Source organism: Azolla caroliniana, unplaced genomic scaffold (genome assembly GCF_043228905.1).
Source record: "Azolla caroliniana isolate FFs.n. ecotype wild unplaced genomic scaffold, voAzoCaro1.0.p SCAF_6, whole genome shotgun sequence".
Lineage (NCBI taxonomy): Eukaryota > Viridiplantae > Streptophyta > Polypodiopsida > Salviniales > Salviniaceae > Azolla > Azolla caroliniana.
The window spans coordinates 19,204,344-19,220,491 of record NW_028230441.1 but is presented as its reverse complement, the minus strand read 5'-3'; the positions used below and the strand labels follow the sequence as shown (position 1 = coordinate 19,220,491).

Genomic DNA, 16,148 nt, shown 5'->3' with positions numbered 1-16,148 from the left:
GGGGAAAAGCAAAACGCAAAAAACCAGGGAAAAAAGACAAAACGCAAAAAGCGAAACGCGAAACGCGAAACGCGAAACGCAATAGCAGCGCAGAATCGAAGAAAGGCGAAACGGAAACGTGCGCTGTACCGGAACCATGGATTCTGGAAACAGCAGAACCAGCTGCGACCTCGTGATGCCTTCTCTCTCCTCCATACCTCGTCGACTTTCTGATTCGTGGCCTTCATGTCGTCTCGTCGCCTGCAAAGCTTTATACATCTGTGACATCAATGCAGGCTTCCATATTTATGTCCGTATAACAGCACATTTGTAGCCGTCTGCAGATCTCTGTGTATTGTTTGAGGATCTTACCGGATCCTTTGATGATCATGTGATTGAAAGGAATGATCGCCAGGCGTTAACTTTCCGATCCTTCTTCTTCTCCAGAGCTTCCTTTTAAACACCTTCATAGCCATACCGGATCTTCTTGCAATGTAAAGCATTTCTATCTCCCTTAATAGTTTTTTTCTTTCTTTCTTCCATTTGGCTCCTGATCATGGTCATGAACGAAAATGCACCTGAACTTGGAAAATTGGAAGGCACCTGAACATGGTCATGAAGGAAATATGCATTTTTTCCCTCTTTCCTTTCGCCTTTAGGTAGGTTATGAAAACTTGGAAACATTCGAATGCACATATGAAAATTAAACATCGTCCATTTCTTTTCTTTTGTGTATTTTCATATCTTTCTGATGACGTCAATTTGGATATGGAAACCGGGAAACATAATGAATAGACCAATAAAACATATCTTTATGTTCCAAATCTGTGTATTTTTTCGTCTTTCCTTTCCGCTTCACTTGGAATATGGTAACTTGAAGCATTGAAAATGGAAAAAAATCTCTTAGCGAAAACCTCTGTTTTTTTATCGTTTTTTTGTATTGCAGTCTGAATATGAAAACATGGAAGCATGTGTTTGTTTAAATAAAGTACGGTTAAAGAAAATTTTCCAAGTCAAGCCTCTTGCTTTTGGATCTGGAAACTTGGAAGCACGTGAATATACAAATGCAATTAGACAACTTTCTTGCGCGAAACATGTGGACTTTTTCATCTTTCTATTTTGGCTTTAGTTTGGATATGGAAACTCAGAAATCAAATATGAGTATAAAAGGAAAAGTGATTTGTAGCCAAAGAATGGGTTATGATAGGAAATGCAGGTTTTCTTCTTCCGAACATTTGTAATCTATCATCTTGCCTTCTGAGGTCAGCTTGGATATAGAATCTTGGAAGCATATAAATCTACAAATACAAGTGAAAAGCCAAAAATAATGTGGAAGAAGGAAACGCATTTGTTAATGTCATGAAGGAAAAGGCAAGATCTCCATTTCTTTTGTGCTATTTCTGTTTGTGTCCAGGAGGTTTCTCAAAGTCAAGATCATCAAATATCCGGTTTAAACCTGTCCATGGTAAGCTTTCCTTGTCTAAACTTGTGAATGTGCGTATCCATGTGCAGAAGATAATTAGCAATAATGTGGAAAAAGAAAGGCATTTAGTTCATGAGGAAAAATGTCATTTTCTGGTTGTTTTCAGGAGGTTCATCAGAGTCCAAATGAGCATCTGTCAGGTTCAAACGAAGAAACAAAATGTGAATCCAAGAATTTCGGCACATCATCTGTCACAGGTTTTCTTTTGTCAGTTCTTTCGAGCTCTACAAATCCATCAAAATGTAAGGCTGACCCACAATCTACAGACAAGCGACCGCCTCAAACACAGTTTCCATCTAATGTAATTGCTGATGCTTCTACATCAGCATCATGGGGACGCCAAAATGGAAACTTAAAACAACAGTATCAGGAATCTGTTGAATCTTTACAGGGATCAGATCAGAATTTTTCTAGTGATGGTGTGGGGACTGTTTTAAAAAATCTAATGCAAGAAACACAGTCATCATCAACTGTTGCTTTGACACTTCCTCCGATGTCTGACAAATCTTTGCTCCTCTCAGAAATGTTTCGTACACATATTTATTCAGCGCTGCCAAATATTGTTAAAGGTCGGCATTGGATCATGCTTTATAGGTATTTTTTCCAGTTTTCTATAAATATATACAAGTATGCAACTAAACTGTATTTCTTATCAATTCATGATTTCTGATGCCCTTGTTAAGGGCAGTACAGAAAAGCATGGCATCTCATTGCGCACTCTTTATCGAAAGTGCTCAACACTTTCAGAACCATTTTTAGTGGTATATTTGTCTTTCCTTGGCATTGAGTCCTCATGAATAAATTCATGATTTAAACGAACATCTCAATTCTTTATATACACCTGGTTTGGTTTTTTTAATGCATTAGGTGGTGGGGGATTTTCATGGGGTCACATTTGGTGGTTTTGTTACTGCACCTCTGCAACCTGCAGCTAAACCAAAGTACTCAGTAAGCTTCTCTCTTTCTCTTGGCCATCAAAAGTGCTTAGATTCCTGATGTTTAAGATTCAAAATTCGTATATTTTCTTCATGAACAAACACATTGTGGTGCAGGGAACTAATGACATGTTTGTCTTTACAAACGTTCATCAAAATCCAGCAATTTTTAAAGCGACAGGTATTTGTGCGTATTAGCATTTTATCCTACATAATTTAACCGATTTGTTTTATGGGTTGGATGATACGAATAGATAAGCAAGTAGACACGATTGCAAATTTCCTTCTATTGAGGTTTAAGTAGATGCTGTCGGGAATGGCAGCTATTGGGATGGAACCTGACACTTTTTCCTGAATGGGCGGTGTATTATATTATAGTTCTTTTTAAGCTAGAAAAGAAGACTACCTGATTTCTTCTGAACATCAATTTTATACATGTGTAGAGCAATATACCAAGAAACTATATCATGATGAACATCCATTGTTCATATTTCTATTGTTGAATTTGATTATTCACTACACTACCCATCAACGCGAATCCAGAAAATATTTCTACCACTAGGTTAAACCTCCAATTTGATGAGATATATTAACATTTTCACGTAATACATGTAAAAGTGAGTAGCGACTCTTGATGGTCAAGAACTTTACTAATGAATGTCACAATTGAGTGTGTAGAATGGTGATTGAGAGAAATTTGTGCAAGGATTGGGTTTGGTCGAAAATGTATGGAAAGCATAGTCGAATGTAGCAGACCATTGTGTGAAAGTGTGATACTCAGACTCATACACTTGTTTAGGGCAAAGCGTGCATAGTCAACTACCCTAACACCCCATCTCACATCGTACTGAGTGTGAGCTAAGTTGCATGGAAGCAATGGTTCAGATGGTAGACAATGAGATCAGCTCTAATATGTATTGATGAGGGCAATTTCCTCGTTTGGCAAAGAATATGGTATTGTAGTTAGGTGCAACATATGTAGTATAATGTGTGAATGGCGACCCTCCACCTTTTTCCTGTGTCATGATACATCGTATTGAGTGTGAGCTAAGTCGCATGAACCAACGGTTCAGAGGGTAGACAATGAGATGAGCTCTAATATTTATTGATGTGTGTAGTTTCCCTGTTTGGCAAAGAATATAGCTTTGTAGTTAGGTGCAACATATGTATGTAGTATAATGTGTGAAGCATGAGCTTCCACATTTTTCTCATGTCAGGATACATTGGCATTGCAAAAAGGTCTCATTCACATAGTGGAATCTAGTGATGCATCATGAAGAAAGTGTGTTGCATCCAATCTTCCCAACCATTTTTCCTGTATCCAACCGGAACATAAAATTTTGTTTCTATGTGCTTTGTATTTTTTGCTTGCTTTTCGTATGATTCTAGGAAGTTGATGTGAGGAACCTTTTTGAACCTTAAGCATGTATTTGACAACCCTTTCCATGACCATGATCTCAATGGGAAGTAGAGAGAAAGAAAGAAATATTAACATCTATTAAGAGGCCAAAATGGCCTATAAGACCAAACAAGAGATTACTTCTTAAGCGTTGTCTCGTCTTTGAGAGAGAGAGAGGAGAGAGTGAGTGAGAAGTTGCAAAATGGTTGGATTTAGTGATTAACATATACAGGTGCAAATAGATACTTCATTCTATGCTTGAAGGATTCTATTTCATTTGGGGGTGGTGGATGTTTTGCACTTCATCTTTCCGAGGACCTGTGAGTTTGTCTAATTTTTGTGATAGTGTTCAAATAAATTTGATTTACATATTAATGCATAATCTTGCGCTATTTCATTTGTTTGTAACTAACTTTCTCTTGTGATCGTGTAAAAATGTAAACATGAAAAATGCATTCATGAATGTCATATTTCCAAATGGAGGCATAAGGGACATAATTTAAGGGTTGTTCAGTGTTTCTCTTCATTTAATATCAATTTATAAATTGCTGTTAACGTGAGGGCAGTTAAGTAATTTATTCATAGCTTTGGCTAATGTTTGTATCTCATGATTGGGCAAAATCTTGACTTACAGTCTTGATATGTAATTAGCCACGTGATGCATTTCAAGCATGGGAGACAAAAACAAATTCTCTTATGTAAAATAGTGAAGTGCTGTTTCTGCAGCTCAATTTGTTTTAAAATTCAGAAACCTTGCGTCACAGTTATATTTTCGGCCCTTTGATATATATAGGTGCTTGTAAAACTGAAATCCATCAAGAGGGATCTTGATTCCCTCTCTCTGCGGGAGGCTATCTGGTGTTGGATACACTTGAAAGATAATGTTCTTATGTACATTTTCAAAAAGCTTGTACCAAGTTATGGTAGTTCAATACATTGGGCACACCCATGTTGTATGAAGCAGAGATTTGGGGACCAAGTCTCCACAGTATGGAAGATTGTTGAAAATAGAAAGGGCACTAGAAACAACCATTGCCCATGAGAAGCAAAGCATTATTATGAACTTGTTAGAGCTGAGTTCCTGGGGTACGTTTTCAAGCCATGATTGCATATATCAAATCTGGGAATTGCCTAGGCATCTCTATTCATGGTTAGTTCTTGCTTCATCTATACACTAGCAGAGTACAGTGAAACCAATTGTTGGTAATGCACAAATGGAATATTGTTCCAAGTATATGACTTGAATATGAACGTACTTCCACCATTTGAGTATAGCCTTGATGTTCCATTTTTGGAGATGACAAAGTCGGAGATAAATAAAATGATAAGGACAGATAACATTAAAGTGGGCATAGAACGAACTTCTATCATTCCAAAAATGTAACTAGGCACCACGATGGCCAAGTATTATTTCCTCTTATTATATATGTAGCCAAATGGGATTGTTAATGAAGCCAAGTATATGGTTTCTTTACTAAAGCACATGGATAGGGCAGGGACCATCATCTCATCAGCTAAAGGTAGAGATTACACATATAGCTTTAGAGGACTGTATTTTGCCACCTTGCAATCAAGAATTTGAGTTTGAGGAACACAAGGTGGTATCACCCAGTCTATTGTCAAATCACACAAGTATATCATAGCCTCTTTTGAGAAGGATTTGGAACTCTCCGTAGAGGATGAAGTACAATAATCAATGATCAAAGATTCTTAGTGCCCTTTTAGAAGCAAGGAGACAGAGAGAGATGGCCCTTGGAGCGAGATCAGCACTCACGAATCCAACGAGTCATAGAACTTTGACAGCTTTCTTCTGCACAGATACTACAGGGACACTGTTGATGTGCAGGAAAACGTCTGTCAAAGTGGCTCGCAACTCAGGGTAATTGCACCCTGTCCATATCTTTCATAAGATCAAATCCATCAGGACAAGGAACCCGGCACTCTCCTCATCCAATTGTTCTTTCAATATTGGATCACCCCACAATGGATATTTTCAGAGGGCAGTAATTTCAGTTCCAATAATATTTTCAGAGGGCAACAATTGTTGGTTTTTCATGATCATATATCAAGCTATTAAGTTTTAGGAAGCTAGAGGAGAAATACTGTTTTCTTTGCAACTCATGTTAATGAGTTAACATAAATCATCATAATCTTTGTTAGGCTCTACAATTAATAGTCTTTCATTTTTACCTCTCTTTCTTGAGAAATTTTAGTCTCTCATTCATGTGTAAATTTTTCTCTTCATTTCGTAAGTGACAAGCTCAAGATATGAGTGGAGTAACTGATTCTGGCAAACTCTTTCTAGCCTTGGGAAGTGCAGATGGATTTGTGATATATAATGGATTATCACAATGGCCTGGATCAGATGCTTTGACATGTTGGAACCCAAAATGAGGTGCAAGCAGAGTCGATTACATAATGTGGTCTCCATATCTGATACCTGAACTAAGCGAGTTCACTATATCTGGTAGACCTATTGGCCTGGCAGCAGGTCATGCATATCTATGATTTGAGGTGAAGGATGAATGTATATGCTAAGGAGAGCGGACTGGCTAAGTACCAATATACTTGAGAGACAATTGATGTGTTTTAGTTCTAGAGTATATAATGAATGGCATGCTAAATTTGGATCCTTTTGTACCGCTAGATGAAGTTACACAAGGATTGTCAAAAGTCATAACATAAAGCTGCCATAAATGCCTTTCCTCACCCCACGGCCAATGCCCCCAAACTTGGTAGAGTCATCCAAAATAGTTGGTATGATGAGGAATGTCATGACACAAGAAGATTCTTGGAGTGTGAAGTAACTCGGGGTATTTATACACACAAACAAGCAGGAGCAACCTACCAACTCCTTGTGAGGAAGAAGAAGAGATTGTGTTTAGCTAAATTTAAAGATCATTTCTATCGTTTGTTTCTAGGACAAGAAAGTAAAAGAGCATGGAAAATGTTTAATGCGAGGCAACCTATCACACAAGTGACCTCACCTCAGTTGTGGGATAAATATGCTAAGGTTCTATATGATATCCCCGGCAGCCTTCACTTCCCCACCCACATAGCTCACGCCCACATGAATCCACCTTTTTTACTCCACAAAATGTAAGAAATACCATTGATTGGTTACAATTAGGGAAGGCCCAAGATCATGATGGATTGGTTGGTGAGCACTTTATCTATGCCTGTGACATCTTGGTCCCATTGCTAGCACACATTTTTAATAGAGCCAAGTTTCCCTACTGGATGGACAGAACATACCTTTGTGCCAATCCTCAAGGGTGGAGAGGCCATGATGCCAAGGAAGCAGCTATAGGACAATCATGCTATTACTTGGCTAAACTATATGGCTTGATGCTAGAGTCAGAATTGAGTTTCAGGGCAGAGTGAAATTGCTGATGATATTGTGCTGATTTAATATAGCTTTTTTTCTAGGCCAGGTTGGCCTTTTAAGATATGTTAATTCATCTTTCTTTCTAAAGAAATTCAACAGCAAATCCTTGTAGCCAAAGTGGAGCTCATTGAAACCAATGAAGAAATAAAGCAACATCTCATTGAAAGACAGTATATAAATTATGAAGAAAGAAAAACATTAAGGAGAGGATTGCTACTGGACTAGCTGAAGGTGAAAAATAAGCTTAAATCCTCACAGATTCGGATATTTTGAAATTGTCAAAAAGACTTCATTCGTAAGGCACTTTGGCTCATTGATCTACGAGATCCATGTTCCAATAAATATTTCACTCTAATATATGAAAGCATGGGGAAAAGATTCAAACTTCTGGCAACAAGTGAAGCTGCTACAAGGTAACAAAATTTGGAGAATGGATGAATTCACTCCCCTGCACCAAATGCATAAAAGAATCTAACTAGACAAGTTTGAATCTGGCGATCTCTTCTTGTCTATGGTGAGGGGCAGCAACCAGATAAGATTTTCGTAGGCCTAAGCCTTATGAATGTTAGCTTCACCAAATAGGTTCATTAGTTTATTTTTAGCATCCTATCTTCATTAATATCTTCTATGAAAGTATAACTAAAGAATGTAATTAAAACATTCATTTTTTAAAAGCACATGAATCATGAGTATTGAAGAAAATCATGAGTATCAACAATCTCTCTGATCACCTAAGAGAATGAGGTTCATTACTTGTCACAAGGACCGTCCTGCTACTCGTAGAAAAAGAATATTTGCAATGTGTACATAATCTGGTTGGTGCTTGTGTATCTCTTGCATACAGTGTGCTAATCCAATGTCTTGCATTCAACTTGTGGATCATCTTTGGGGAGGGTAAGATCTTTCATATTAGAGTGGGAAAGCTCGTCCAAAGAAGGTGTACACGCGAGAGATCTGCGGGGAGAGATCACAACATATTAGTACGTCCAATTAGAGCTAATGAAGCATACAAAGAACATTGCCTCCCACTTTTTTAACATTTTCATTCCTCTTGAAAGGAATAATCTGGGAGCACTGCATATTCAACTGGCAATCTTGTAGATAGAACCAGTGGATAATGTGTTTTATGTCTGTTTCCATAGGTACATTACTAGAGGATTGGTGTCGATAAACTAGTTGAAAATCCAAACTTCATTTATGTAGTCAAATTAGAGTGCAGTAACTTTTGAATAAGAAGAAAATCAATAACAACTAAACCTCAATGATGTCATATGGAGCAGCTTGCATGGGTCTAGTGGGGTTTGTAACACGTTTGGGAATTACTGCCTCACAAAATCAACGGAAATTTCCATTGCTAATGTGGAGGTGAAGCTTCTTCTTTAGCTTCATTCATGTAGTTTTCTTGGGCTTATAGAACAATTCTGTTAAATCTCTCTTTGTTTCCAGGTCTGGGCATTTGCTCACACAAGAAGGTATAATTAGAATGGTGAATGGTTTTATACTAATTAAATATAACTTTTCCTACATAGATCTCATGTATCTCCGAGAGTTGAAATAATTAAAAGCTACTTTAAAGCCGTCAAATTCCTTATAAGCATTGAAAGCCGCCAAATTGTTCAGGCTTATTATGTATTTCAAGATGCTATAGAAATTGACACAAATCAATATTTGTATCTAAATCACAAGTTTTAATGTTTAGTCACTAATAATTTGATATGCCTAGAACAAGTTATCTTTGGATCATTTTAAACTTTCTTTTAGGAAATAGGTTAGTTTAAAAAACAAACAGATTTGAATTCATTTATTCATTTTGAGTGGTCAACATATGTTTTGTACTTTCAGAGAGGCTTAAAGAGTATGTTATTGTAATTGATCCATAAGAGTTGACACATTGATCCAATGCTTTTAGCTTCATGCAGGAATGATCACCTACAGAGAGACTGAAAACAGTATTTTGTTATAATGAAATGCATAAAGATCGAACTCATTCATTAAATAGTAGGAAGTATCACTTACAGAGAATATCAAATAGTAGCCCATCCATAAGAAACACGTTGATCCAATGCTTCTAACAGTAGACAAGAAGTATCCTTTCTGCAGGACTTTAGTGGTAATATAGTTCTGTTCATTATTGGCTTTTCAAGGAACAAATTGGTTAATACATACGAATGTACGTGCATACACACTAGGTTTAATGTTTTATAGATGATGCGGAATGGTTGTTGGTTTTATATATAGTAAAATGAGTTAGAGCGATCCTTGTATGCTTTTGGTTTTATGTATGGCAGATGTAGAGTGGCTTTCAAATGTTCATTGACCATAATGTCAATGTTGTAGAAATGTCATATTTAGTTATTTAAAATATCAATGTATAGAACTATGTACATCGATGGAGTGAGGCACATTATTAGACTATTATGTATTTTAATAATGTGAAATGCTTATACAGCACTCTTTTTCTTATACAGCACTCGTTTTCAATCATGTTTTGGTAATTTCAGATACAACTTTGTATGTACACCATTGACTCTTTGGATTGTGTGTATTTATGATTTTCTCTGAAAATGATCGAGAGTTAGTGTAGTCTCTTTACCAAAGCAAGCTTTTTGAAATAACAACCCTTGAAGGATTCAGATACATGAAAGAATTTCATTATAATTTATTCTACTTAGACTAACTTGCAGGGTTAGATTGTGGGATGGTCTTATAAATGGTGATTTGTAGTCCAAGTTCATAATTACATCCAAGGATTCTTTGCAGTATGAATTTCTTTGTTGGTTCTATTAGCAATGGGCCCGATTCAGTTTCTTGGCCTTTAAATTTGATCATCAAAAATGAAAAGGAGACCTTGCATATAATGTATATAAAATTTAATAAGTCAAAACTAGGGTTTAAAATTAAAAGTTGAAAGTTAGGGAAATTTTAGGAGTATTCTTTAACCTTTAAACTGTTAAACGTTTAAAACCAAACCACATAAACCGAATCCGATAAGCCAATAAACCCCTAAACTGTTTAACCATGAAAATTAAAACCAAACCAAACTGAATTGTAATATTTGAAACCAAACCAAACTGTTTATTTATCTTCGAACCAATAAACTGTTAAGCCACAGTTTAATGGTTCAGTTTGGTTTGAGCTGGAACCGGGCCCATTGCTAGGTTCTATTAGATCATTGCATTTGAAGATCACAATAATATCAATAAGTCAATGAATAAATCACTTTTAAATGATCGATGCCAAAGAAATAATCCAATTACATTGGCAATTCAAAGATTTTTAATCACATGGATGTAGTGTTGTCTCTCGCAACAAATACCTAGCATACACTTAGGTAGCAAAGGAAAAGTAAATAGGAATTTAACTTGTACCAAAAACAAGCATATCCATGGAAGCTTTTACTCACCCTAAGCTTCACACAATCATCAATCTGTGTTCTTGACTTTGTGCCTTTTTCTCGCAGTGGACCATCCACCATTCCATCATCTCATGGGTTATGACACCGGGCATTATTTTCATGTCCATGCTCTTATAATAGAAAAAGCTTCTTCAGTTTACTTCTCTTTCTTAACAGAAAGGATAGTTCATTCTCCTTTAACCTCTCAATGGAAAATATTTGTCAGTTTTTCTGTCTTAACACTGGCAGAATTCTAGAAGACACTGTAACAACCAGGCCAGGAGTAGGTAAGGGTGCATCTCAGGACCTTTTCTCCGGATCCATGGCTTTTAAGGCAACAGCTGAACCACCTTCCCCAAGCTTTCTCCGTTTTGGTTTTTTGTATATAGTGAAGCCAAGCATATCTCAAACCACACTGTTTTTGTTCTCTTAATCATTTGAAGGAGCATATTTCATCCTCATGGTTTCAACATTCTCTGCATCTTCTTGCATGCCAGCAGCTGCAAAAATATTAGCCATGAGAATATAAGCCGTAGCACAAGTATGATCTAGCTGCAATGACTGATCAAAAGCCAATATCCCAAGCTTCAGGTTCCCCCATTTTCTACAAGCACCTAACAATGAAAGCCAAACTGCAGGAGAACCACTATGTGGCATCACTTCAATAGCTGACATTGCCTTGTCAAAATGCCCTGCACATCCAAGAACAGCTACCATGCAAGTGTGGTGTTCTAATTCTGGAATCATATCATACTTTCTCGTCATGTTCCCAAACAACATTTGGGCCTCATCCAATAACCCAGAATGGCTACATGCACTCAGAACTGATAAAAATGTTATTGCATTCGGGGAAAGTCCTTCACTTTGCATCCGTTTAAAACAATATAATGCTTCTTGGCCTAGTCTTTCTTGGGAATAACCTCCAATTAAGGCATTCCAAGAAGCTACATTACGTTCTGGAAGCTCTTCAAGCACTTGTTGTGCTTTTGCAAGCAAATTGCATTTAGCATACATATCCACCAATGCAGTGCCAAGCATAATTTCCTTTTCTAGCAAGCCCGAGTTCACAATATTGTCATGAATTTGTTTGCCTTTGTCTATGGCTCCTGTGCTACCACATGCTTTTAAGGTGCAAATGAAGGTGATTGCATCTGGAGAGAACCCCTCACTCTGCATCCACTCAAAACACTTAAGTGCTTTGTCACCTTGCCCCCATTGTGCATACCCTGAAATTAGTGCATTTGAAGAGACAACATTTCGAAGAGGAAGGTTTTCATGTACTTCTTGTGCTTTCTCAAGTTCACCACATTTAGCATACATATCTACCAAAGCGGTGCCAAGTACAACATCTTTCTCTAGAAATCCCTTACAGACAACCTCGTGGTGAAAATATTTTCCCTTCTCTATAGCTCCTATATTCCCACATGCCTTCATGATGCAAGTGAAAGTGACCGCGTCTGGAGAGATTCCTTCACTTTGCATTAGTTTGAAACATTTCAGCGCGTCATGACCATGCCCCTGCTGTACATACATATCCACTAAAGCATTGCCAAGGGCAAGATCCTTCTCCAGGAAACCCCTACACACAATGTCACAATGAATTTGTTTTCCCTTGTCTATATTTTCTGTTTTACTACAGACCTTCAACATGCAAATGAAAGTGACAGCATTTGGAGATATGCCCTCACTTTGCATATGCTCAAAACAGCTCAATACCTCCTCATATTGCCCCTGTTCAGCATATCCTGCAATCAGTGCAGACCAAGAAATCACATTTCGCATAGGAAGTTCCTCCAAAACTTGTCGTGCTTTGGCAAGTTCGCCACATTTGGCATACATATCTACCAAAGCAGTACCAAGCATAATATTGTCTACTAGCATTCCCCTAATCACAATCTCATCATGAATTGTTTTTCCTTTGTCTAATTCTTGTGTGCCACCACATGCTTTTAAGACACAAATGAAGGTGACAGCATTTGGAGAGAAACCCTCGCTCTGCATCTGTTCAAAACACTCCAATGCTTCATGACTTTGACCTTGTTGGGCATACCCTGTAATTAATGCATTCCATGAGATCACATCATGAGCAAGAAGCTCTTTGTGCACTTGTCGTGCTTTTGCAAGTACACCGCATTTCGCATACATATCCACCAAAGCAGTTCCTAGCACAATCTCCTTCTTTAACAAGCCTCTAATCACAATCTCATCATGAATTCGTTGACCCTTTTCTATAGATTTCATGCTTCCACAAGCCTTCACAATGCAGATGTAAGTAAGCACATCTGGTAATTGCCCTTCATTTTGCATGCGCTCAAAACAGGTCATTGCTTCGTGACCATGGCCATGTTGGACATAACCTGAAATTAATATATTCCAAGTTACCACATTTCGAATTGGAAACTCATCCAACACATGTTCAGCTTCTATAAGTGCTCCACATTTGGAATACAGAGTGATCAAGGCACCGGTTAGATGAGGACACCTTTTAAGTAAACCTTTTTTAAGAATATCAGCATGTAGTTTAGTTCCCTCATAAATGTCCTTCTTCTTGGCACAATCTTTGAGTAAGCTCACAAAAGCAAAATCTTCCTTGTGATATCCATGTCTTTCTTTTGGCTCTATATGGGCCATTTTCAGTTCACTAGCCATATATCATTCAAGTGTGCAACAAAACACATAAGTATAGGCATCCACATTCGTATATCTCATACATCATTGAGGCAAACCATGATAGATATCTCTTTAATGGCATGTATCTACCGAATTGAGGAGTAGAAAACATATGTAGAGACATCTATGGTCAATAGTCCAAAGAAACATGTTTGTATAGAAATCTACAGTTCAATAACGCAAATAAACACAGAAGTAAAGACATCAATTGATCGATTGTGCAAGGAAATACACGTATCATCATTGATACATGTTTATCTCTTCTGAACATAGGCAAGAGTCAAGAAATTAAACTTAATTTCCCATGGATTGATCAACTGTGTGATGAAATACATATGTAAGTATCGAGACCTATAATAAGACAATGCACAGGGCTGCTTATCTGAAATGTGATACCGCAATGATCAAGGTCTGTGTTTATTCCTATGCTACACATGATGCATTGACAACCCTGTCCCTTTGGAAATTTATTCTTTACTAACCTGCCAGGTTTCCGCGGTTTCCGTTGGAAGCATGAAACCATCGGAAATTAAGTGAAAAACACCCCAAGTTTATATATTCCGTTGATGTTTAGTTCTGTTTCTGAAATATGCCATCCCGGAAAAGCTCAAAACTTTGAAGCATTTCCGACATTTTTGGGAACACTGACCTGCCATCAAAGCCAGGATTCCGATAGAATCCATCAACCACAACCAGTTACAAAGGAGACACCTACCTCTATGAATATCTACGACTGAAGAGCCATCTGTTTTCCTCTGAGTGGAAGGAGGTATTTCTCTGGTGATGTACAGAAGACACAGAGAAGAGAGCCCTGTTGAAGGTTTCGGTGTTGGTGGGTGTTTTGTTTTTGAGCAACTTTCAAAGTATGTAGTATTATTGGTTGGGTTTCTCATTTGATTCGGGTTCCTTATGTATGTATGTATGTATGTATGTATGTATGTATGTATGTGTATCATGATGTATGTATGTATGTATGTATGTATGTATGTATGTATGTATGTATGTATGTATGTGAATTATGTATGTATGTATGTGAATTATGTATGTATGTATGTATGTATGTATTTATGTATGTATGTATGTATGTATGTGTATCATGTATGTATGTATGTATGTGTATGTATATATATAGTGGGAGTCTGGAGAGACAGAGACCCCCTTAACACTTGTTCCATGTGAACAAGCCCATTCCATCATTCTGAACTCCATATTGATGTGCACACGAAATCGTTATCCCCAAGAAAAGTAGGGTCGAGTTTATCTTTTTTTCCTTTCATTTTCTATTTTGCGGGCTACTTTGGAAGAAGTGGTAGCTCCTCCTTTTGTGCGATTCTCGACCTATTGAATGTAGTTCCAGCATCACGAACGTATATTGACGTGAACGCTAACAAGCAATAAGTAGTCCCATGTGTGAAACCTAGGAAAACAGTAGAGCATGTGGTAATTGACTATCGTTTAGATGGTTGGGACATGAGTCAATGTAATGTTGTTGTGTGATTGAAATTACTATGTGATGTTATTTAGTATTGGGCACTTAATTTTATATAAATAAACTTTGAACTTTTTATTATTTTTGGAGAAGGCGATCAATGTATCATTGTGTATGAGAACATGCCAAACAGTATGTAGTTTATATGATCAAGGCATTGAATTGGGCATAGTGAGAGAATTGGCTTATCTTCTACACATGGAGAGGATGGGCTATAATTGTTGGGATTTCGGTCCCTCCGGATGGGATCCGGACGAACTAGATGAAGGAACTGGATCCGAAAGGGTTCCGAATGAGACCCAGAAACCGGATCGAATGAATCCGGTGCAAACCGGATCCAATGACATATTTGTAAATATGTTAGAGTAAGCCCGTTGAGGCTATATTTGTAAATAGCCCTAAGGACATATGAGTGTAAATATGACTTAGGGCAACCACAATGTATAGTTGTTGTTGTATATTGTTAGATAGAGACGGAAAGAGAGAGAGACACACAGAGCGATACTCTGTTGTAACCGCCGCTTGGCGAAGATACAAAGCTCGAGGTCGTTGCCTCCGAGTCTCTGATTGTACCTTTCTCATATAGTGATAGTTTGGAGTCTGTGGGCTCCCGTGGTTTTTTCCCTATTTAGGGTTTTCCACGTAAACATCGTGTGTTCTCTATCGTGGAGAACATGCTATAGTACATAGTCACACTACACTTTGGTTGATTCCTTTAGTTTATATAGCATGTTCTATAAGGAATATACTTTGGGCATTATAGAGTTAGCTCTTTTTAGTGAATTTGAATTTGTAGGTTTTCATTGATATCTGCTAGTCACAAGCATTCCTAGTTTGATACTAAGGAATTTCTTATTGAAGACCAACGCAATATATCTCTACCAACTAGCTAAATTTGACTATGTCTACTAGCATTGCCATTGATTCCTTAAGCTTATATAGCATGTTCTATAAGGAATATACTTTGGGCATTATAGAGTTACCTCTTTTTAGCGAGTTTGAATTTATAGGTTTTCATTGATATATACTTAATCACAAACCTCCCTAGTTTGATACTAATGAATTTCTTATTGAAGACCAACACAATATCTCTACCAACTTGCTAAATGTGTGAGTTGCGACATTATACTTTGGTATCTTAAATATTCATAACATCACATTTATCAACTTTTAATACTCACACTACATTAGATGACATGTGGATCCAAGTTTGGATCCCCAAAAAGAATGGCTCTTGTTTTTCTTTTGCTAGCCTCTTTTTTTGTTTTACATTCAAATGTTGTGTTTTATTTTCTATTTAGGTTCAATTACTCTATGACCTTAGAGAGAATGGATGCATAATACAAAAAAATTAAGTTCCATATGCAATGTATATATCTACACTTTAAAAATGAAACCAAAATAGGACCAA

At 37.2% G+C, this 16,148-nt stretch overlaps 2 protein-coding genes across 6 annotated transcripts; one reads left to right on the top strand and one right to left on the bottom strand.

Moving 5' to 3' along the window:
- The first annotated feature begins 154 nt into the window (after window positions 1–154).
- Window positions 155–8,922, top strand: LOC147863238 (uncharacterized). Of its 5 annotated transcripts, none has more exons than XM_087321228.1 (9): window positions 155–473; window positions 1,397–1,444; window positions 1,569–2,056; window positions 2,151–2,223; window positions 2,330–2,410; window positions 2,515–2,578; window positions 4,029–4,116; window positions 8,465–8,549; window positions 8,631–8,922. In XM_087321228.1, exons 2-9 carry the CDS (start codon window positions 1,442–1,444, stop codon window positions 8,664–8,666), a joined length of 918 nt encoding a protein of 305 aa, XP_087177354.1. In that variant the 5' UTR covers window positions 155–473; window positions 1,397–1,441; the 3' UTR covers window positions 8,667–8,922. The 5 variants fall into 5 exon arrangements, with proteins under 5 accessions (XP_087177354.1, XP_087177353.1, XP_087177352.1 ...); XM_087321227.1 differs by having other exon boundaries at window positions 1,394–1,444; XM_087321226.1 differs by having other exon boundaries at window positions 1,196–1,444.
- Window positions 8,923–10,614: 1,692 nt separating this feature from the next.
- On the bottom strand, window positions 10,615–14,059 carry LOC147863237 (pentatricopeptide repeat-containing protein At3g09040, mitochondrial-like). The gene has a single exon (XM_087321526.1). It carries the CDS (start codon window positions 13,225–13,227, stop codon window positions 11,008–11,010), a length of 2,220 nt encoding a protein of 739 aa, XP_087177652.1. The 5' UTR covers window positions 13,228–14,059; the 3' UTR covers window positions 10,615–11,007.
- Window positions 14,060–16,148: the final 2,089 nt, after the last annotated feature.